The following is a 23,580-nucleotide window of genomic DNA, read 5'->3' as shown; positions in this document are numbered from 1 at the left end:
TGTTGTTGGTTATGGTCAGCAACAATCCCTTTTCCTTTTTTTTTTTTTTTTGTTCTTTAATTATTTTTTTTTTAACCCTGTAGGACTTAGGAATGCAGCGCAGCCTTGCCAGGTTTCCTGATAAAGTAGCGGGACAATAGAATATTCTGTAATAAAACCTACTTGTACACAGGAGCTGTTTGGGATTTTGTTCTGCTGGCTAGGCGTCTGCTGATGCTTAGATCTGAAGGTAGTGGCTGAACTCTAAATCCAAATATTACTCCTGAGTAATGGTTCATATAGGATCATTTCGATGCTAATCATGCGGTGGTGCTGGCTGCGTTTCGGAAATATGACTGCCTTGCTCTAAGAAGCTGATAGCCTTGTCTCCCATAAAGAGCCCTTTGGAATGGTGACAGAAAAGGCACAACTTTCTACTGGGGTGACACCAAAAGAGTGTGTGAGTGTTTCTAGATTGTGGTTTATGGCTGTTATGAAGAAAATTGACAAGGCCTGTGTGTGACTTCTTGGGTAGTGCTGCTTGGAAGTGCCTCCAGGGCTACCTCAGAGACACTGGAGGTTTCCAGCCACCTTGACACAAATTGGTTTTGGGGCTCCAAAAGCTGCATGTTTGGGACACACGCAGGAGGTGGACTTGTGGTGGCTAACTAGACATCTGCCTGCCTTCCCATATTTAATCCTCATGTCACAAAAGACAAACACCTGTGTGTAGATGTTTGTACTCTGCTGCATACAGATCCTCTTGCCGTGTGTGATTTAACATGGCTCCTCTTCCAGCAGGTACAAGAGTCAAAGAGCCTTGGAGAATCCCGCTCCACCTAAAAGCAGTATCTGTGCCACCCCTTGGCAAACCTCCCAGTGTAGTACTACCTCAGTTCATAGTCAGGTCGTATTTGGAAGATGGATCTTCATAGTGTGCATGGATAAAAAAAATAACTCACTTTCTAAAAAAAATTAAATAGAATCTTAGATTTTTCTGAAAATGGGATTCCTCATTCAAATAATGTCACCTGGACTCAAATGAAAAGACTCCAGATTCTTCATTGTAAGATTTAATTTTTAGAACTTCTTTTAGCAGCATTTCGTATTTCACTCTATCTTTTGTCATATAAATAATGATAACTATGCAGAATTAAGGATACACAGAGAATAGAATCACAGAATGGTTTGGATTGGAAGGGACCTTTAAAGGCCATCTGGTCCAACTCCCCTGCCATGAGCAGGGACATCTTCAACTAGATCAGGTTGCTCAGAGCCCTGTCCAACCTCTGGAATGTTTCCAGGGATGGGGCATCTGACACCCCCCTGAGCAACCTGGGCCAGTGCTTCACCACCCTCAATGTAAAAAATTTCTTCCTTAAATCTAGTAAAAATCTACCCTCTTTTAATTTAAAACCATTACCCCTTGTCCTGTCACAACAGGCCCTGATAAGAAAGATGGGGAGGGACTCTTTATAAGCTCTCTTTAGGTACTGAAAGGCCACAATAAGGTCTCCCCGGAGCCTTCTGTTCTCCAGGCTGAACACCCCCAACTCTCTCAGCCTGTCCCCATAGCAGAGGTGCTCCAGCCCTCGGATCATATCTGTGGCCTCCTCTGGACCTACTCCAACAGGTCCGTCTCCTTCTTATGTTGGGTGCCCTGGAGCTGGACACAGTACTCCAGGTGTGGTCTCACCAGAGCGGAGCAGAGGGGCAGAACCCCCCCCCTCGCCCTGCTGGCCACGCTGCTGGGGATGCAGCCCAGGATGCAGTTGGCTTTCTGGACTGTGTGAGCGCATATTGCTGGCTCGTGTCCAGCTTTTCACCCACCAGTGCCCCCAGGTCCTTCTCGGCAGGGCTGCTCTCAGTCCCTCCATCCCCCAGCCTGTATTGATACCGGGGGTTGCCCTGATCAGGTTGCAGGACCCTCCACTTGCCTTGTTGAACCTCACAAGGATCACAGGAGCCCACTTCTTGAGCCTGACCAGGTCCCTCTGGATGGCATCCCATCCTGCAGGCGTGTCAACCACGCCACCCAGCTTGGTGTCTCATACACAAAGCCACGAAGTCCACAAAGCCATCTCAAAATGAGAAATTATGTTGTGCCTCTCTTACTGGCACCTTCCCTCGTTCCCTCGGAGATGCTTTTCCTCTTGTTCCATGTCACAATTGGGGGGTGTCTTACCGCAGAGAGTAGATCCTGTCCCGTGATGAAGCTGCTTTTTGAATAGGGTTGCCGTAAGAAATGGGGCATTTTGTCTTGGCAGGCAGAATTAGACCTAAATCAGACCAGAGTAGTGTCCAGTCATTCTTTTCCTGAAGTGAAATGATTTAGTAATTCCCGCTGCCTTCGCAGATGAATGCGGTTTTGCACGTCGCATTGGCAGTCAGCAGGAAGCGGTATCAAGCTAGCAGCAGGCAGTTGCGCCGCCACGGGGATTTAGTCTTAAAGAACTTGCTGACAGCTTAGTCTAAAGCAGTTTTGGGGCTTTTTTTTTTTTAAATACCAAGTCAAAATGAAACAGAGTCAAAACAGAAGCAAGCGCTCCGTTTTGTTTCAGATGATTCATCTAAATTTTTGTACTTGTACCGTTGAAAATATTTCAATTCTGTTAAAATGTTTTGATGAGCTCTTCTTTTAACCCTGCCGTCTGAGTTACTCACTCTTCATTACAATATCCCAGGTTAGTTGCCAGAATATTACTGGAAGCTAAATGAATACAAGGAAGGAATTCAGACAACAGTAACCTTACGTGGAGCCTTTATGAGCCTGAGGAGTATTAGATGTATTTGGTACTCTACGCACTCTGAATTTCTAGCTCCTCTCCTAGTATAAATCACGTAATCTCTTCTTGGATTTCCGTGAAGCTCGGTAAGCTGATGCCAGTTGAGAGGTTGTCTCAGCATAATTTATAATTTGTCCTATCATAAATACGTCCTAGAATATGATAAACAATAATTCATTCAGGAACATAGAGTTTGTAACGCGTTCTTTGCTTTGTGCCGAAGTACAGCTCTGTTGATTTGAGCAAGAGCGCAGCGGCGTAACCAGGGGAGCGTTAGTTGGGCGAGTAGCAGCCCCGCTGAAAGAAAATGCATTTATTTTGTGAAGTGAGCGTGATCGTTATGATTCTCTTTGAATAACATCGCTGCCTTATTGCTCAGCTTCACCCTCAATGCCAACTGATGCCCATATAGATGTAGTTAAAATGATGTATGCTTTTTGGTAGGAGTATGACATATACATTTGAGATTTCAAGGAAGTACTTTTTCTTTCTTTTTTTTTTTCCCCAGTAGTTTGCTTGTGAAGCACCCATTTGTCTTTTCCCAAGACAAATTTCTAAAATAGGGGTAATGGATTATAGAAATGAAATCTTACAGAAACTTCTGATGAATGGGTATGACTGCATACTCTATGATGAGACACATGATCTTGGTGAAATTTATGATGAATCTGCCCTGGTTTTTTGTCTGTTTGAACTGTATACCTTATTTTTCCAGATGTGTGGGCTTGGGTTTGGGGATTTTTTGTTTTGTTTTGTTTTTTTAATAAGATGGTAATGAGCTGGAATAACACTGTATAATACCTGAGCTGGAAAGCCGATGAGATGAGAAAAGAAAAGTGAAGAAATTAGAAGTCTTGGAAAAGCTACAATCTTTTTGTGCCACCAAGTGAAATGCACACACAGAAAAAATGAAAATATAATTACTTTAATTGAATACTATGCAGGTCGAACAACAGAAAAGTGTGTAAGTTCAGCTGGTTTTGTTTGTAAATATTGAGATACATGATAGGTTTTGTGATTGCTTTCAGGAATAAGAAAATTCTTTAATTTGAAGCAAAGGTGATAATTTTTCCAGAAGTGTAAAGGCTTATCGTCATTTTATAGATGAGAGAAGAGAGACTAAGTGACATATCTGAGGCCACACTGAAAGGCTTCTGTGATGTTGGCTGGGGATAGCGTGCTGTCCTGTAGCTGTAACCCCATGATACCTCTACACCCCGCGGCTGATGGAAAAATCTCCTCTTCCGAGCTGAAGGTCAGAGCTGTACAGGCATCCTGGTCTCAAAACACTTCATGTTACAGGAATAATCAATGTGTTTCGCAGTAAAGCCTTTCAGCACTCTCCCTTGTCGCTATTACATGCTTAAAACAGAAGAGAGCACATAAACCCAAAAGCTGCTGTGCTGTACTGTCCTCTCCTACCGGCGTGTCAGGGCAAAGCGCATCGATGCGCAGGAGAGTATGAAGACTTTCTTTGAGACAGTTCTCCCCCTGTAAGGAGGATTTGGAGACCTTGCTGGCACGGAAGTCCTGGAGAAGTCATGTCAATCATCAGGATGTTCAAAAGGGTCACAGCTGGGTGGAATGTTTTGATCTAGATTTTTTTTTTTTTTTTTTTTTAAGTGGGACACGTATCTGTCTTTCCAGCATATTCAATCTGAAAGAAAAGAGGAAAAAGAGAGGGGAGGAGGGAAGAGTTGTCCCTTTGGCAATTTCACTATGAAATGAAATTTATTTTTTTTTTTTAAGATTCGAAAGTTTTTTTGTTTGTTTGTTTTGAAATTTATTTTGCTGTGGTTACACAAGTTAAAAACAATCATGGAAATCAAAGCAAGTGATTCAGATCAGCTGTAAATTAAGTTTGATTTATTGTTGCATTTACAGTTCACATATCCGCACTTTTTTTATTCTGGCTCATTAGTTGCATGCAACAACGAAATGGGAGTGTAGAAAGGACCACGGTAGAACTACCTGGAAGATTCGGACAGGATAATTTCTGCAGAGCGTTGAAAAGGGGGAATAAGAACTTGAACTGGTGTTAAAGAAAACAGAGCACAGAATACAGAGCTGGAGAAAACAGCTGGCTCTGTTTGCCAAGGGAATGCCTCGAGAAAACGGGGTAACAGTAAAACACAGGTGGTGATTCTGTCCTCAGTTATGGTAGTTTGATAATGGTGTCATTTACTTGGGTCTGAGCCTCTAGTCTTAAGGATTTCATGTGGATATCCACCCCAGCCCCAGCTCAGGATTTACTCTGGAGGTGAATCTCATTCCCTGTTTGTCTGGGTTCTTGTGCCAGTAGGAGATCCCCTGGCTGTTCTGAAGGAGGAATTTGCCAGTGGCCAGCAGGGCGAGGAGGTGATTCTGCCCCACTGCTCCACTCTGGTGAGACCCCACCCGCAGTACTGTCTGGCTCTGAGGCCCCCAACACAAGAAGAACATGGACCTGTTGGAGCGGGTCCAGAGGAGGCCATGAAGATGACCCGAGGGCTGGAGCCCCTCTGCTGGGAGGACAGGCTGAGAGAGTTGGGGTTGTTCAGCCTGGAGAAGAGAAGGCTCTGGGGAGACCTTAGAGCCCCTTCCAGTACCTACAGGGGGGCAACAGGAAAGAAGGGGACAAACTTTTTAGCAGGGCCTGTTGCAATAGGACAAGGGGTAAGGGCGTCAAATTAAAAGAGGGAAGATTTAGACTAGATATTAGGAAGAAATTTTTCACTCTGAGTGTGGTGGTGCACTGGCCCAGGTTGCCCCGAGAAGCTGTGGCTGCCCCATCCCTGGAGGTGTTCAAGGCCAGGTTGGATGGGGCTCTGAGCAACCTGCGCTGGTGGGAGGTGTCCCTGCCCATGGCAGGGGGGTTGGAACTCAATAATCTTCAAGGTCCCTTCCAACCTAAACCATTCTATGATTCTTTCATTTTAAAATGCCCTCAAGAGGCAGATGCTGAGCTGGTGTAATCCCTGGGCATCGATTTCAGTGCAATCTGGATGGTGTACGCACTGGAAGTGTGGCCCAAGGTCAGTAACAATATTGACAGAAAGAGCACCCATTCAAAGTAAATATTAAAGATAAGTTAGCATTGCAGGCACAGTAATATTTAACACAAACTGTTGACTTCTGGGTTTATGTTTTAGGTTTTTTTTTTGTTGTGTTTTGTTTTGTTTTTAGTAGAGCGTAAACCTTATCCATTCATCCAGACCTACTGTATGTTCAGGTATGTAATCATTATTGCAATTGTTATTCAGTGAAAGGTTTTAATAGCAACAAGACAGTATAGATCTATTTATGGATTGTGTTGTGTGGTTAATTTACTTGATTCTTTCACCGCTTAAGTTGTAGCATGGAGGAAAAAAAAAAAAAAAGAAATGTTTTAAAATTCATATAACATATACCAGAAGCAGTGAGTGCGAGTCATTTGTTTGCTACGTCAATAATAGTATCCACTTAACTACCAGGACAGCGTCAGGATTAATAATGACGTTTTGATGGAAAATTACTCCCAGTCTAAGCAAGAATAAATATTCTTCTGTACAACGAAGGAGATATATTCTCTAAGTGCTTTTAAGCTTTATTGTTTCTTGCAACAACAAGTAAAGGACAAAACTTTTGTTGCTCTTTCATGTTACTTTATATATGCTATAGCTGCACAATGCAGCTGTAATTTGTAATTCTCTGTGTCATTTTGAGTTAATGGTGTAACAGTGCATGTGTAAATCATTCACTAATATGCCCTGCAGTACTTTGTAAAACTAATTATACAGCCTTTATTAAACATATCCTAAAGAACGATTTTGTGTTTTTTTAGGATGATTTGGATTTATCAGACTTTTTATTTCATTTTCTTACTTGCTTCCGTTTACAGTGGTAAGTGAATATATAATTCCTAAGACAGGCACACACAGTAACGCAACTTTTCTAGATGGGGAGATGGTGAGTAGCTGCAGTCTGGTCCCGAGAGTGCTGTCCCAATGCCGCGTTACGTTTGGGTAACTCAGAGGGGGCTCGAAAGCCTACTGCAGTAAGTGTGAATAACCCCAGAACCAATTGTTTTATTGTGAAGGATTTTTTAGAATTCTCTTGCTATGCTGGAAAATTAGTGGTTGTGTACATTTTTCGGTGTCAGTCTGTGTTAATGATTTACTTTGTTCAGTTAGCAAAAGTCAGACTACAAAAATTGCATTACCTTTCCCTGAAGTTCCCTGTGCTGATAAATTATAACAAAGACCTAACGCAGGTTTGTGCTCAGTCATGTATTAACTGTTTTCTTAGAGGACAATGAGGTAACGCGGCTTTTTAGCGAAATCTGTCTGATATATGTAGTATTATTTAAGAAGTGTTTCACATGGATCTCAGTTTCGGCAAAACTAAAATCTTGGAACATTTCTGAGGCCTAGGAAACGTTTTATTAATTTAAAATATTCAGAAACAGCATAATTTTACATGGTACATAGTTTTACAGAATAAATAATTTCTTTTGTGTGCGTTAATTTACACTAGAAGAAGGTAAATAAGATCCAAAGTGTCTGATACAGCAGATCTTTCCATTTTGGCTTCAGAATTTGCTTAGAGGGTTCTAAGTAATAGAAAATGCTTTTCTGTTAATGATGAAGTTGGGCAAAGGAACTCTGCTGAGAATAAGAAATACCAATTTTTTAGAGAAAGCTCATTAAAGTATATAGACCAGAAAATTCTGTGTGTTTATAAAGTACAGATTTTGTATTAACAAGAAATTAACATTAGATATTAGCATAGCTTGCACATACGTCTAATAGTTCCTTACTTTTTCCTTGGTAATTTATATCTTCTGCTTATATGCAGGAAACACAGAATTCCAAAAGTATTGCTTATGATAACATTAACAAATAAAATCCACTTGTAATATTTTAAGACTGTAAAATCCACTATGACAGCTCCATTTGTTTTCATTTTAAATAGCTTTTGATGCAGCACGATAGCTCTATAGAAGCAGATTAAGCAGCTAGATAAAGAGCTTTCCGTTGGGTTTCCTCCCATTCTGTAAAAATACAGTATTTTCTCTTTATCTTTTAGCTAAGAAAAAACACTTTGGCGGGTACAAATATTGGCATATTTGCTGATTTACTACCCATTTGGAGGGCAAAATGCAAGACAAGAGTGGGTTCCTCTGCAAAGCCATCCCTCTTGTGCGTTTTAACACAGAGATCTTCCCAATGCCTTCACTTGGAAAGGTGGGAAGGGGTTGCTACTTAGGTATCTTCATTGCACGGCTCTGCAGGGTGAGCGGGTTTCGTTCCAGAGAGTCCAATATGGGATTGAGGATGAATTCCTGCAGATGTGAGGTGGTAGTCGAGCTTGTTTTTATTCCGGACAGTTCCTGTAACTGTATTTTTTTTTTTTTTTTGTTGTGAAGCGAGTCAGACGAGGCTTGAGGTGGATTGTGAGGGAGCAGAAGGCTTATAAAATCCTGCGAAACTATGGGCAGTGGCACCACCTGCGAATCTGGCCTCAGAGCATCCCTAAACAAAACAGGACTGCCTTCACAGACAAGTTTCTAACTCTTTTTGGTCTCTGCCCTTTCTTCTTTTGGTTTTTCTCTTGATGGTGCTCCATACTGCTCTGCCTCAGAAGATGTTTCTGCCGTTCCTGAGACCTGCCCACGAGTAGGTCCCTTCCCCCCACTCTGCCCTGCACGTCTGCCTTGGGGCCCATCCAGCTGCTCGGGCTTCTGCCTCCTCTCAAGCCGCCCTACTCCAGCGTTGGGCGTGAGGCTGGGAATGGGGGGAGACACTCCAGAGAGTTTTATTTCTTCTGGAGAGCAAAGACGAGACTTTCAGAGGAACTGTGCTACTCACCCTCTTCCCCTGCCAAAGGGCGGTCTTCAAAGTGAGGTTAATGATGAAGAGGAGCAGTGGCTTCACCCTCTCCTGGTGAACCATGCGCGCTCCCGTCTCTAATAATTTATGCATTTTGTTATTCCATATCAGAATGTGTGACTCAGATCTATGAAAATACGTATTTCCAAGGAGGAGACCTCGCTACGTTTTTTACACCGAGTGCCAATTACTGCCAAATAGTGTGTACTTACCATCCTACCTGTCTGCTCTTCACCTATTTGCCAGCGGCATGGACTGAAGATCCTGCAAAAAGGTAAAATGTTCGTGTTTGTGTGGCTTTTGCTGGTCTCCCGTGATAATTTTAGAAACTCGGTAACGTTTTGACAGAACAGGGGCACATGGAGAAGGCTACAGGGTCGCCGTGGAAAACAATGTCATGTATCTTTAAAACTGGTGATCTAAGAGAATATTTGCTTAAATTTGAAAGATTAAATTTGGCAATGCCCAATCATTCATGCTCGCATACCAACCCTTCCAAGGAATCAGACCCAACTGTGCATCCTTCCTCCGTACCATGTATTTATTGTTGAGGGACAATCTCGCATCTCCAATGGTCCCTTCTACCGCCTGCCCCTCACCCCCAAGCATATATTTTCTCACAATTAAGGATGTCAGTAGCATAAGAGGATAAGGCTGTCCTCCCTCCCTATGCCCAGTACATTTCTGTCCCCCAAACCCCGGGCTGTGCCTCTCGTTTTAATGAGACCTCTTGGAGCTCCCACAAACACCGTGTGTTCCCATCTGCCACCCACCGCGCCGGTGCCAAGAAAGCAGGTGCAGCTCTACCCTGTCATTCTCCAAGTTGCACTGGTCTAAACTTTAATGTTGTGGGATGTTGGACAGCTTGCCTTTCACCTGAGAAACAATTAGGAAGGACCGCGTTGTACTGCAAACTCTGTGAACTGCTGCATTTTGAAACATAGGTTTTCCTGCTACTTAAAAGACAGTGCTACAGAAATGCTGCCGAAAGTGGATATGGAAGGAGCTATCTCTGGACATTCCTTAAAACAGTGTGACATCCAAATTAGCGGTAAGATATGGTTATTGACGCGTATGCACGTTAGGCTCTGTATCATGTAGCAGATGTTAGAAAATTAGCGTTTTGAAAACAGGAATAGAATTAGGGGAGCAGCCAAGCAGTGATTTGTATGATCTTTGCCGGAGCTCTTTCAAAGACAGCTGACAAAATCTTCCACTTCAGCCCCAACTATCCACAGCCGAGGCTCCCCAGATGAGGCAACATGGAAATTATGCTCCTCCGGTCACGTCTTCATTTGCTCGAGGCAGAAGGGAGCACACGCTTTAACTGATAACTCCAGTTCTAAAGATGAATTTATACTAGTACGATTCCCCTCCACCAAGCTGCTCGTAAGGCATGGGTGACCCTTCTCCGACCTTTGAGGAGCAGCCACCCAGCAAGGCAGAAGGGCGCAGTCACGGTGACGTTGCTACCTTCATTATTCTCTGTAATAATTTATTAGCGGCTCCATCTTTTAGTGTGTGTGTGCGCGCGATGCACAGAGTCAGTGCTGGCATACCCTTCCTGGGAGTTATCAACAGGCATGTTTAAAGTCTGTTAAATGTGTTGTTTTAAATGTGTTTTAAACTTGTACCACCATGATGATTTCACGAAGAGGAGAACAGCTTTAAACATATGACGGTACTGCAGAAAAAAAAGAACAAGGAAGAATATATTCAGTCCCTGACTTTGAGGCCAAATAGTGTCTTACGGATGTCAGGAAAATTCTTTAGTTTTATTGGTGTAGCACCTTGATATGCCAGGGCTAAATGGGTCGTAATTTATGCAAGTTCTCCATTGTAGCTATTGACAAAAAAGTTGTGCTTCCTTTTGATTGCCACTTGCCTTTCAGAGCAGTCGGGACTTCTAAAAGCCCTTTCCTGCAAACGTCCTGTCACAGTTGTATTGGAATAGCTTTGGCCCAGCAAAAGACATTGCAGTGGGATGTTATTCCTTATGCCATACAGACTAATTGATATCAGTGGTGTTACTCTAGAATTAGGCTAATGTCACTAAAATGAAAATCTACCTGCGTACGTTTAAAAAACCCATCAATGATTGGCCGACCCTTGTTCTGTGAAGAAACTCCACTGACCACGAGGCAAAACTTCAGGGCCAGGTTGGATGGGGCTTTGAGCAACCTGGGCTGGTGGAAGGTGTCCTTGCCCATGGCAGGGGCGTTGGAACTAGATGATCTTTAAGGTCCCTTCCAACTCCAACCATTCTATGATTCTATGAAAACCCACATCCTGCGCGGGGAAAAGCTGTTCCACACCCCACAGTCCCCATTCTCCCTCTGTGGAGTGTGAATTCAATCTTCTGACTCAAATGGGAGATGTCTGTTGCTTATGAGGACAGAATTAGCCTTTTGAACAGCTCTATGAATTTTGGAAAGTATGTTTTAGCCTTAATCCTGAGTTCTTGCTCTGATTAATGTCACCATGGGCTCAGCCATGGTGGTTAGAGCTCCTCTCTCACGTAGGCAGAAGCACTGTCAAAGTCCGCCAGTTTTTTCCTCCACAGTACTATACTATACCTACACTTTGGATTTTGGTACTAGAAGCAGACATGAAGTATGATGTCACTGAAGTGAGCACGGGATGTGGAATCTGGATTACGAGGGCTGTGTCATGTGAACTGCTATCTTTTGAGCAGTTTGGGGTGCAGGATGGGGACAGGAATAGAAGCATGTTTACAGGACTTGATCTCTCCTTTTTTTCTCAGCTTGCAGCCCAGATGTCCACGTAGGACTGGATATGGAAGGGAACATTTATGATGTTGCTACGGCTGACAGCTATCAGCAGTGTCAGAAAAGATGTACCAATAACAACCATTGTCATTTTTTCACGTATGCCTCAGAAACGTTTTACAATTCAAGCTTTCGGTAAATACAGGTTTGATCCCTCTCCTTGGACAGCACTGTGCTTTAGTTGAGTAAATCTCAGAGCAATCTAAGGTGAGAGAATTTGTTCAAAGAAATAATTTTCCCTCAATTTCTCATCCTTGCGATGTTTATTCAAACTTACAGATGGGAAAAGGTCTGTAGTAAATACTCTTTCATTTGTCCATCCATGAGAAAGACAAACTTGATTATAACAGCACTGAAAAAATACTTAAAAATCTTTTGGAGATATTGAAATGCGGATGATATTGGTAGGTGAGCAACATCTTGCTCTGTTAAATCTTACTCTGCTTATCGCTCTGAAAATAGCATCGTCAGAGCAGCCGGAGAAATTCTTTCGTTTGTAACAAGATTCTTTCTGAGCCGTTAATCGGCTCAATTTTACGAATTAAACATTGTTCGGCTAGCTCCGTTCCTCATTTGAAGATTGTTCTGGAGATTGGAGGCTGCTCTGGCCCCTGGCCGGAACGTGCACCATGGTGGGAATTATGGGGCCAGGAGGGTGGCGTAGACCAAGGAAGACGGCCTGTTGTCTTACCACTTTCTTTATTCTTCGTCGCTCAGTAAAAAATGCTTCTTGAAACATACCAGTGTAGGAACTCCAACCAGCATAAAGGTGCTTGATGAGGTTGTGTCTGGATTCTCTTTAAAGCCATGCCAGCTTTCTGAAATAGGTAACTATTTAAAATCTCTGTTGATTCAGTTTAGATTTAAAGGTTATGGATGATGAGGTGCACTATATCTCTGACATGTTTCATTATGCGAAAGAATTTTAGTATAAACTTACTTTGGCAAATAGAGTTAGTACTCTCAGGCAGAAAAAGAAGTTCAGATCTTTCTAATTTTTCCATTTTATTATTTGTCTTGCAAAAACAGTTGCCTGCTTTGAAGATCTAAAGAATTCTTTTGTAAGATTAGTTTGATGAAATTGCACGTTATCTTCATACTGTGGATATAAAAATGAAAGATTAAATCCTATCAGAGTCAAAGATCAGGACGAATGTAAAGCTTTCTAAATTCTGTTTGTATACTGTATATGAACTTTGAAATTTTTAATGAAGACCTGCAGCTTCCTTGTACAACTGGCTGATATGAGGGGATGTATTCTGTGTTTTGGGGGTGATTTGTGATGAAAGCAGTGTCTGTGCTTGTTCCTGCAATCATTACTAAGGCAAAACTTGCAAGAGTGTGAGACCAAACAGTGTACATTATACCTTCTTATTCTCAATTGAAACATATTTCAAATTTTTTTTTCTTATTTTTTTTTTTCCTTTTCTTTTAAATCTACCTCCACCCTGCCTTACAGTCTGGTGTTCTCCCATCTTAATGGTGATGATGTTCTGCTTCCATATAACCTTATTTTAAGATAACCTAGTTTTCCTGTATAAATCACATTTTGTAGAGACTCCGCATGTTTTTTTCTATATCATTACATTTTCTTCAGACTCTGCTAGTCCTAATGTAGGAATATTCTTTGGAAATTCTTGAAAAAGTAGTTTTGTTCAGATCATTACAATGGAGATACTTATAAGTAAGAAAAATGAAGTGTGAAGAATAAAAAAAAAGGTGGAAAAAGTTTTGTAAAGAGAAGGAATCAATTCAGCTATTCCCTTACTAGGTGTATGAGAGAGAACGGGGGAAAGAATTTTTTTTTTCCAAGCTCTTGCATTAAGAGATACTAGGAAGACACATATTCATGGGTAGCAGAAAAATCACAGTACTCAGGAGGGTCCAGCCCATAGACTTTGAGAAGAATCAGGAGACTGTAGCATATGCACAAACAATATGATCTTAAGTTAAAAGAAGTAAATAAATCAAAAGCCATTTGAGACTTTATCAAAGACATTTGTGGTTTATGACAGTGATGACATGGCTGTAATGATCCATCACAACTTAAATCAGAATTTCTGCAAGCATGTGAAGGTAATCTTGTTTCTACCTGTCTACCTTGCGAGAAAGGCAAGAGGAGAGAGAGAGAAGGAATAACTCATGGTATCCTGGAAGCCTAGACAGTGCTATTGCATCTAGGGGTAACCTAAGGAGGTCATCTGTCCTTACCCAAGAAAGATCAGCTATACCTGCCCAGACAGAGATTTGTCAAAAGTTGTAAAATCTCAGTACCACCTTCTGCCTTGTTGTGTTGTAAATATTTGAAACGTGTTTATTTGAATATTTGTTCTAGTTTTTTTCTGACTGTACTTGGGCTGACTAGTCCTACACTATATACATTCCGGTATCATAAGTTTAAAAATATATGCTTCACCTTTGAAAGGTTTTGGAATCACAGCACCCTTTTGGTGTTGAACACCAAAAAGCTAAATTGTATTACGAAACTTTGAAATTGCTTCAGTCAGATTCTAAGACCACTGAAATCCTCAATATTATGGGATTTCTCTGTTTCTTGTTCTACCATGCCCTCTTCCCTCTGCTCAGTAATGCTAACGTTGTTGGCCATTTAACTGCGATTGGTTTCATGAAAAAGAGAGGAAAGAGGAAAAAAAAAAAAGGTAGTTCTTTAGCCTTTCTTGTGTCTTTTACCCTTTGCCTCTCTGACCTTGTCCTTATGCACACATGCTGTTACACATCCACAGCAATTTGTCTGTATTTCTGCCCTTTTACAAAGTACCTTCCTTGAGGTCATTGAACACTGAGCAAACGGTCACTGAACGTGACCATTGAGCTCATGGGTCAGCTTCCCTAAATTTCTAGATCCACGTTTGTGCTTTAAATATCATTTTTCCTTTAGAAACCATCCATTCTCAGGAACTCTTTTTCCCCTTAACATGTGATCTTACCTATTAATTATCAGAGTTAATTGACCCTTGCTTTCTAGTCTCCTGATTATTTTTTTTCTGCTGTTCTTATTGTGTAATTACTGTCCGGTATTGTTGTCTTTTCATGCTTAAGTTTTTTGAAAACCTTGATTTGAAAACCCTAAATTAATAGTTACAGTAAGCTCTACCTCTCCCTTTTACTGGTTTTGCCTTCCTGTAGTAAGATGTTCCCAGGCTGTGTCTATAACTCCTTGGGTAGTGTCTGTGGCTCAACAGCTGAAGTTCTCTGCTGCCACCAAGTCCTGTGTGTTGGATCATTTCATTCTTTTTACTGTCTTTACACCTTGATAGTCTAAAGGAACATCCTCCATGCTCGTGCTGCTTTTCTTCCTCTTTTTATTGTTTTACTGGGATTTTAACTAGGACTTCAAGTATATCTTTGGAGAAGGCAACTCATTCTTCTCTTTCTAAACATGGCAGTGCTTCCTGTAACTTGTATATCCATAGTCTGGTGGTGCGAATCGTCCTGCCAAGCCTCCGTTACGTTATTTTGGCCATGCCAGAGGGGGCAGGCTGTACATTACTCCTGCTTATTCTGCCTGCATTTCAAATAGCATTTAATAAAGCGTTAAGAAGATCATCCCATTATTTTTCTTCTAGTCTTCCCGTGATCCTCTTAAGTATACCCATTACCTTAATTATTTCAGGCTTTGTCTAGATTACCGTGATTTATTCCTACCTGTGGATTTGTACACGGATCTCCACTGTTCCCAATTTAAAGCCTTCCCTATTAGATTAGCAAATCTGTGTTCTAACATGTCATTTCTCTGCTTCTCTATATCCACCTTATCCCTCCTCAGTTGTCCTCTCTGAGTTTACACACTCAAAAGTGTTCTTGAGAAATTTTTTTGGTTAAAATGTGGTGTTATCTTTCTAGTTTATCAGTCACAAAGGAAAGAAAATGTGAATAACGATAGAAATGAATAATCTGTAAACCTTAATATTCTGATGACATAATAAAGTTTTTGGAATTTTGATATTTTGTTCTTGTTTTACACAGATTGCCAAATGGACATTTTTGAAGATCAGGAATTTTCAGGAATGAATATTACAGTTTTTTTCACTCCCGATATCTCTGTCTGCCAAACTATTTGTACATATTTTCCAAAGTGTTTGTTCTTTACATTCTTTACCAGGGAATGGCAAATAGAATCCCAAAGGTGAATATGACAACTAACTTTAATTCTCTAAGTTGATTTTTAAAAACAAACAAACAAACACGGTCTTTTTTAACCATTATTTTCTCATACTCATAGAAAATTTTGTTAAAAGGTTATTTCCAGTAAAGCACAGCTTTTTGTGTTTTTTATTTGTCAGTTTATAATTTGCTATGGGCATTTCATCTGTTCTCCAGTGTGATCAGGGATTTTGTATTGCAAGTGCGTATCTGGTGTTATTCTGAAGAGAGTTAAGCACATCAGTCAGTGAGTCTCCAGATTGCTTAAATGACTTAAAGCTGAATTCTACAAAATTATCAAGAGGCATCCGGTTTCCTAGTAGTATTAAGTTATTTACTTGAAATGATTTTTGACAAAGTTCACAGCTTAAAAAATGTTTCTGTTGAGCTTCCTTCTTTCAGTAGGGAGAATAGCTAAAAGTCTACATGCCACACAAACCAGAAGAAGAAAGTTTCAAAGGAATTTCAGAGAGAAGCAATACTGAGATGGCACACGTCATCTAAAGTCGCCTCTTCTGCATATGTATAAATACCGTACAATCTCTAGTAGTGCAGTCATGTGTTATTTCACAAGACTACTAAAGCCGTCTCTATGGATTTAGTGTGAAATAGCGAACTCAGTGAATGCGTTTTCAAATGAAATACTTTTTCGGATAGAGACTTGGGAGGAAAAAACACATTTGAGAAAAAACACCTTCCCTTACCAGTACCTAAAAAATCAATTTTAGGATGTAAAACCAGATTTAGTTATTACACAAAAATTTTTCATTTTAGAAATCTTTGCCTTCTGAAGACATCAACAAGTGGGATACCGGAGGCACTTACATCACGAGAAAATGCTGTATCAGGCTTTAGTCTCCTGAATTGCAGAAGATCCTTTCCCGGTAAACAATAAACTACAATAAAAATACTAATTTTTAATTAATCAGACGAATAGACTTTCTGATGCTTGGAATGCACTCATTCTTACAGCCTGCAGTTCTCGCACTTACCTGCATATGAATTTTTTGGGAGAGGAACTCAATGTCACTTATACTAAAGGACACAGAGCCTGCCAGCAGCTTTGCACCGACGTGATCCGCTGCCAATTTTTTACCTACTTTCCCCTCCAGGATTCGTGCAATGAGGAAAGGTGAGAGATATTTTTTTAAAAAATTTAAAGATTGCTGAAATACTCATCCCGCAGACTTGGGGAGGGGCCAATGTTCGTGTTCTGCATAAAAAGTACAAACTCCTTCTTTGCGTTCGTTCCTCGGCAGAAAGTGTGAGTGTCACCTAAGAATGTCCTCGAATGGATCTCCAGTGGAAATAGTACATGGCCCAGGAAGGATCTCGGGATACTCACTAAGATTATGTAAAAAAAAAGCCAGTACTGGTAAGTAAAACTTTCATGTCACAGAGGCAGCGCTTAACTGATTTCAGTAGAGGAAGCCAAACCCTCCCTGTTTTACAATAAAAGATAAAATTGGTTGCATTGTATTGGTTGCGGTGTCCAAATGGAACACCTTGTGAAGTTCAAGAGTGTTCTGAAAAAGTGGAGGGGGGAAAAAAAAAAAAAAAGGGAGGGGGGAAAAAAGTGCACACGCGCGCAAAAAAAAAAGCAAATTATCTTTAAGCACTGTTTTGAATTATTTCTGTAGTGTGTATGCAGCATTCTGCAAGAACTATTAGGATCGTGGGAGGGACAGACTCTTCCCCTGGTGAGTGGCCGTGGCAAGTGAGCTTGCAGGTGAGGTTGTCCCGTCAGAGGCACCTCTGCGGGGGTTCGATCATCAGCAACCGGTGGATTCTCACAGCTGCTCACTGCGTCGTGAGGTGAGGCCGAAATGTCAATGTACAAATACAAACAACAATTTCATCCAGCGCGGGAGAGGAGTTGAGATCCACCTTTCAGAAAAATGAAAACGAGGGCTCGAATAAAATAAACTGTTTTAATATAACCAAAAGGTGAGGTTTTGAGGTAGACAATTCATACTCTTAACGCGACGGGAAGTCCACGCTTTGCCCCTTTGTAATGTAGTATTGTAATAGTGACGCTAAATTATTTTAATGCATCGAGAAGATGAAATTCTAAAGCAGAGAGCAGATACCTACAGAAATTTAGACATTCTCATGCGATATACGATTTTTCTTACTGTAATACCATATTATCTATGAAGGAAAATGTGTTGCTCCATGAAATTCCATTTCATAAACTTCAAATGAATTATCTCAGAGGTTTCTCCGCGGCACTTAAGCAGTGGTACTAATCCAATAGCTTCAGCAGCAGGGTGCTCAGCGAGTTATTTGCCGATTTATTTGCAATTTATTTGACCAGGACACAAAGTAAACCTCTGCTGGGGTCCATCCCCTATTTCTGCATTATATGGAACAACCAGATCCCAGTTATCCTGGTTTTCTTTTAACAGTTTTGGGTTTGGGTTTTTTTTATTTTTTTTTACAAATTTTATCAAACAGTCAATTAATACCTTATTTTTAATGCACATTTCAGCTGTAAGAACAAAATTAAGAGCACCCAATACCCAAGGCATCGCTCGTTCGCACGGATGCATATAGTCCATAGTGTTAATGACCATTAAAATACCATCAGATTTGGGTCATGAGATCACCTGTGTTGTGAAGAGCTATTTTAATTGTCATGCAGGTGATTAATTTCCCATGTTAGATTGTCACCACCTGTAAGCAGGTTATCCTGTCATTTACAGAGCGAAAATTGTAAGGCTGTTAGTTGGTCTGATGGCACAGAAGGGACAGATAACAGCTAAAATGCTTTCGACCCAGCAACATGGTCCAAAATCAGGCACTTTTACTCAAGCAGTGTAGTACGTTAGCCATTATTTTTTTAGTGTGGAATAATATTGGCAATAGTTTGCCTCCAGGGACAAACCTTACAAAGGTGGTTAAACCCTCTTAAAAACCCCATATAAAGAATACTATTCTTTACCTCTTATGCAATGTAAAAGTTACCAGTATTATAGAACTGAAGGGAAAATGCTTGAATAATAATAAAAAGAAACAGACCACGTTCATTGAAGATTATGAAGCCTAACTGATATTTATGGAGTCACATATAAAATATTCAAAACTGTTGGAAGGCTTACTTAGGACAAGTTTTCTATCTTCATCACGTGTGCCAAAATTTTTAGGTTGCCTTGATGGCGCAACAGCACGGTGAAACATCCCTTAAACTTACTCAAAGTAAAGTTGAAATCATAAAGATTAGCTGGAACTTTTCAAACAGGTCCATGATATTACATTTTCCAACCTCTATTTACATTCATTTTGGTGAATAGTTTCATTTTCATAATAATTGTCTGAATGGGTACTACTTGAATTTATATTTCCAACCCTATTTTGGTTACTAGAAACACTGCTGTGTTGGAATGAATGGAAAGAATCTCATGTATTTCTTCAGGGTGCTTGGAGATTAAAAAAAAAGGAATGAAATAGGAGAAGAGAAAATGAGAAAATAAAGGCAACATAAAGCGAAGGAGGGTAAAAGATCAGGACAATGGGAGTCTGTACATAAAGGAGAGAGAAAACTGATGTGGGGATGAGAACATGGATAGGAAGAGGAACAGAAGCAGGAAGAAGTGGAGGAAATGGATAAAACAAACCTCTTTTAGTTTTGAGTGTGGAAATAAAAAAAAAAATAATTGAAAGAATGACCTCAGTGCTGTTCACTGTACTCTCAGGAGTAACAGAAGACATTGGCGCCTGCACACAGACTCTAAAGTAGCGCAAATCTTTTGCCGCAGACTGACTGTTTGTCTTTTTCCCCCAGTCTTGAGAATCCCAACATTTGGCGTGTTTATGCCGGTATTTTAAAACAATCAGAAATAAACGAGGATACGCCCTTCTTCAAAGTGGAAGAGATTATTGTCCACCCTCGGTATAAATACGCCCAGACTGGATATGACATTGCTTTAATGAAACTTGATAAGCCTATGACTTTTACTGGTATGTAGTGTGTCGCAGAGGAATTCTGAAACGTGCAGGATGAGGCAGGGCCGGCGCTGGTACGGCAGTGCCTGACGCCGGGGCTGCCTTCCTTTAACACGCGGTCACCGGGGTTTGAGGAGAACCTCATTCCGTTGGCTCTGAAAAGAAAGTGGGTGGCTTCTAGTTATGTGACTGGAGCGATGTACAGTATAAGGGGCAAAGCATGACACGGAGGCCATCATCAGGGGTCGTGTAGGTGCCCACAAAACCTTAATGTTGCGGCGGCCTCTGCTCAAACTATTATTTTTATTCGTGTTTTAGATCTTCAGCTACCTATTTGCCTGCCAGCAAAAGAAGATGCTAACATACTTTATACCGACTGTTGGGTAGTTGGATGGGGTTACAGAAAAGAAAAAGGTACAGATAAATATTTAAACAGTGAGTTCTTGTATTTGCAAGATTCATGTGGCTAAACCCCCCCACTGCTTATATTTATTTTTTTAAAGCCCCCCCCTTCTTTTTTAAAATAAAATTCTGCTATGTTCTTGGCTACCATTATTGCTATCTGGTCAGCACTGTAATATAATTCTTAAATAGAATCTACTTCTATCAAAATGTATATGAAAGACGTATGAAATAATCATTTAGTAACTCCACGCTCTGACACAAAAATTAGATTTTATAAATTGTTTGATTGAATAATTGACAATATGTAAGAATGCAACCTTAAATATATCCTATACAGCCCTCAAATACATTTCCTTAGATTCTAGCTTATTCTACTGGCAAAAGTCCCTATATATCTGGAATTCACGCTCCTTTTCAAGTTCCCAGCTGAAAAAAGCCAATAGACTTAGCACCGAACTGCGAGGTCTGCGGGGTTTTGTATTGCAGTCTGCACAAAACTGTGCTTTTCTTTGTTTTTCTTTTTCTTTTTTTTTTTTTTCTTTTTACATGATTGTATTCATACGTCTTTAGAGATTGGAGATTGAAGTATGTTCCTTTTATGATTCTGAAGGTTTATTATAAACAATGGCAACGACCTTTGTGTTTTGATAGTAGATGGGATTTGAACTTTGATTTTATATGGAGGTAGACCAAATAGCTGTTAATTATCCGACTATGTTTTTACATGTATTTATTTCTATTTTTATACATGTAATGTTTCTCTCTGTGTGTATATATATACGCACCTATTTCAACAGTGTCCTTTCCTTCATGAACCTCTTTATTGGAAGGTTAGAGTTCAATGTGAAGTCCAACAAATTTAGAGAGGTATCAACTAGGCTAATTTCTTCTGTTAATTTCAAAGAGAAAGCTGCTCTCAAATACTCTTATTTACTCTCTGTGCAAACTTCTCCGTCCTGTAAACTGGTAGAGCATGGAGCGGCACAGATTTGGCAGCTGGGAGCTTCCAAACCTACTGTAACACCTGACTAAGAAATAATAATTAACACAAAACAGTACTCTTAATGGGAGGACAGGTTCCAAGGGCCAACGTCCTGAAAGCCGTTCTCACGTGAGGATTCACTCACAAGGGAGCTTTGAAGCTTGTCCAGCCACGAGACGTACAATGGCATTACAAAAAAATTACAAAAACATTCAAGTTAGCAGATGACTCGCATTGATTTTTCTTCTTTTTTATGTTAGTGAACAATGTCATGAACATCTAACAACGCTCCAAAAGCAGCGGCCTCCAACTTCGTAACATCGCTATATAGGCATTTCTAGTTTTTAAATTTCATGTTGCCGGAAGCAAACGTTTCTCTGTTGATACCGCCTGTTACATAGGTCGTGTGGAAGATATTCTTCAGAAGGCCACCGTTCCCCTGATGTCAAAAGAGGAATGCCAGGCAAGGTACCGGAAGCGCAGAATAGGTGACAAAGTGGTGTGTGCTGGCTATGATGAAGGTGGAAGGGATGCTTGTAAGGTAATGAAAAGAAGTAGCATCTGGTTATATATTCTAACCGTTTGTTCAAATATATAATGGAATTCTGTTGTTATTTTTTTTAATTGCCATTAGAGAAATAGAACTGTTGATTAATGTGTCGCTTTTGCGTGTCAAAAATACTGAAAATCAGGGTATATGCAAAACATTTCTTATGTGACATTGAAATCATCTGTCCTTAAGGATAGATTCCATGGATAAGAAACCCTGAGTGTGTCTATGTATTTCTGTCACCCGTTTAGGGAATAAAACAGTATTCCTTTGGAGTATCAGAAATCCAAAGAGAGCACATACAGTATTGCAAAGCATTTCTCCAATCGCAGCAGGTTTCCTATGTGATGTTTTTATTTCTTGACATGAAATACAGTACCTAAAAGCTTATTTTAAAGCATCCACTGTGTACAAACCGGAAGGGAGGGTGCAAGCAATGCTATTAAAATACACAGGGGATGGAAGGCTAAAGACAACTTAAGCAGACTGCTCTGTTCATTATTAGAATTGAAAATGTCGCAACAGCATGTTTTCAGTGAGCCAAATTCTCTGCTTGAGTGTAAACTCGTGCACTTGCATTAGTTTAAATATTCTGAGTTAATTTATGTAAGAAGAAAACAAATAGTCTAATTAGTAAGATTAAATTCTCTACCAAATTCAGTATTTTCACTTTAAGCATTCAACAGTTATCATTTTTATGTTACTGTTACTATGATTGATATTGATTACGTAGGAATAAAAATACTTGGAACTGGTAAGTGATTTTTCCTCTATACCAATTCAGCATTCTCCGTCTGTTACAGTGTACCAGAACATGGAGATGCTGTTTTATAAAAACAACTCACTTGCTATTGTCTCAACAACTCATAACAGCTACACTATAGAACCTTATGTTCAGAAAGATCAATTAGGAAAAGGAAAAGAAAACAGAGATGTGTGTTATCCAGGGGAGGGCGGTATCGCTCTAACAAGATAGGCAACGAAGAGAACTGAGGTTTGCATACTAAACCCAAGGTCATAAGAGAAAACATTGGCAAATGTATTGTTTTTCTTACTTGCACATGTAGTTGTCATTAGGTTTTAAATCATGTCTATGTAGATAAATTACAAAAAAAAAAAAAACAAAAAAAAAAAAACCAAAAAAAAAACCCCACAACACAGTAGTTTTAAACGTTAACAGGACATGGAAATTACTGGAAAGAATTTAGAAGTCAATTTACTACAAAACCAGAAAACCTGCTTCAGTACTCTGTTAATTACCCTTAAGTGAAAATTATTGCAATCTGGGCACTTACGCTGGTGTTAACGCTGAACGATGCTGCTTTTAATCGAGGCTTGCTTTGAGAGAGAAGTACTGACCGGAGCTGTTCCTTGCCTGCTCTGTCTTTCTCCTGTGACGCAGGGAGATTCGGGAGGGCCGCTGTCGTGCAGGCACGAGGAGGTCTGGTATCTGGTGGGCATCACCAGCTGGGGGGAAGGCTGCGCTCGCCCCAGGCAGCCGGGGGTCTACACAAACGTTGCTGAGTATTCAGACTGGATTCTAGAAAAGACTACGTAGCATGAGAGTAACCTGCTGGCTCAAAGGGATGTCGTGGAATAAGAAGCCTAGGAGCAATGGGACGAAGCCTATGAAGGTTTCTTTTTTTTTTTTTAAAAAAAAATGGTGTTTCTTGTTAGCCTGGAATGTAAAAGACTTGATTAAAAAAGTAGAAAAGCAGGAACGGATGAACTTTGCCATTACTAAATAAAAAGCAGTAATAAAAATAAACTCTGTGGTCAATGATTTGACAAAAGAAAAAAAGATATGTCGGAACCGTTGATTTCTTCTGTCCTTGCTAGCATTAAATGGGAACGGATGAGGTTGCAGGGCATGTATGGACCTGGGAGCTGGGACCTGCTCCTGACTTCTGAGGTGCAGACGCAGCAATGGAGGTTTCCCTCCCTTGTCCGAATTTGGTTGAAACGGGCCAACCAGTTACAAACTTACTAAGGGGCTTGGGGAAGGGAAACTGAGGCAGGGGTAAGCTTATGCAGTTGCGTAAACCTCGTTTCCTTATTAGCCAAAAAAGCGGCAGTACTAATGGAGAAAACAAAACCAGCGCCTTGCCAAGCTCTTCAGTAACAGTTTTGC

At 40.5% G+C, this 23,580-nt stretch overlaps 1 protein-coding gene across 1 annotated transcript; it reads left to right on the top strand.

Annotated features, from left to right (window-relative positions):
• Positions 1-5,685: 5,685 nt before the first annotated feature.
• On the top strand, positions 5,686-23,007 carry LOC309671546 (coagulation factor XI-like; the record flags this gene model as incomplete). The annotated part of the gene is given in 17 exon segments (XM_082482807.1): positions 5,686-5,706; positions 5,710-5,779; positions 5,934-5,976; positions 6,568-6,626; positions 8,726-8,888; positions 9,559-9,665; positions 11,379-11,538; positions 12,121-12,230; positions 15,391-15,550; positions 16,342-16,451; positions 16,540-16,699; positions 16,827-16,942; positions 17,208-17,382; positions 19,352-19,527; positions 19,831-19,926; positions 21,301-21,440; positions 22,852-23,007. Coding segments are annotated over 17 exon segments (2,022 nt in total).
• Between the last annotated feature and the right edge of the window lie 573 nt (positions 23,008-23,580).

Source organism: Vanellus vanellus (assembly GCF_965231255.1).
Source record: "Vanellus vanellus genome assembly, chromosome: 4".
In the NCBI taxonomy this organism is placed as follows: domain Eukaryota; kingdom Metazoa; phylum Chordata; class Aves; order Charadriiformes; family Charadriidae; genus Vanellus; species Vanellus vanellus.
Note: the sequence above shows the minus strand (reverse complement) of the source record. Positions and strands in the feature narration are given on the sequence as shown.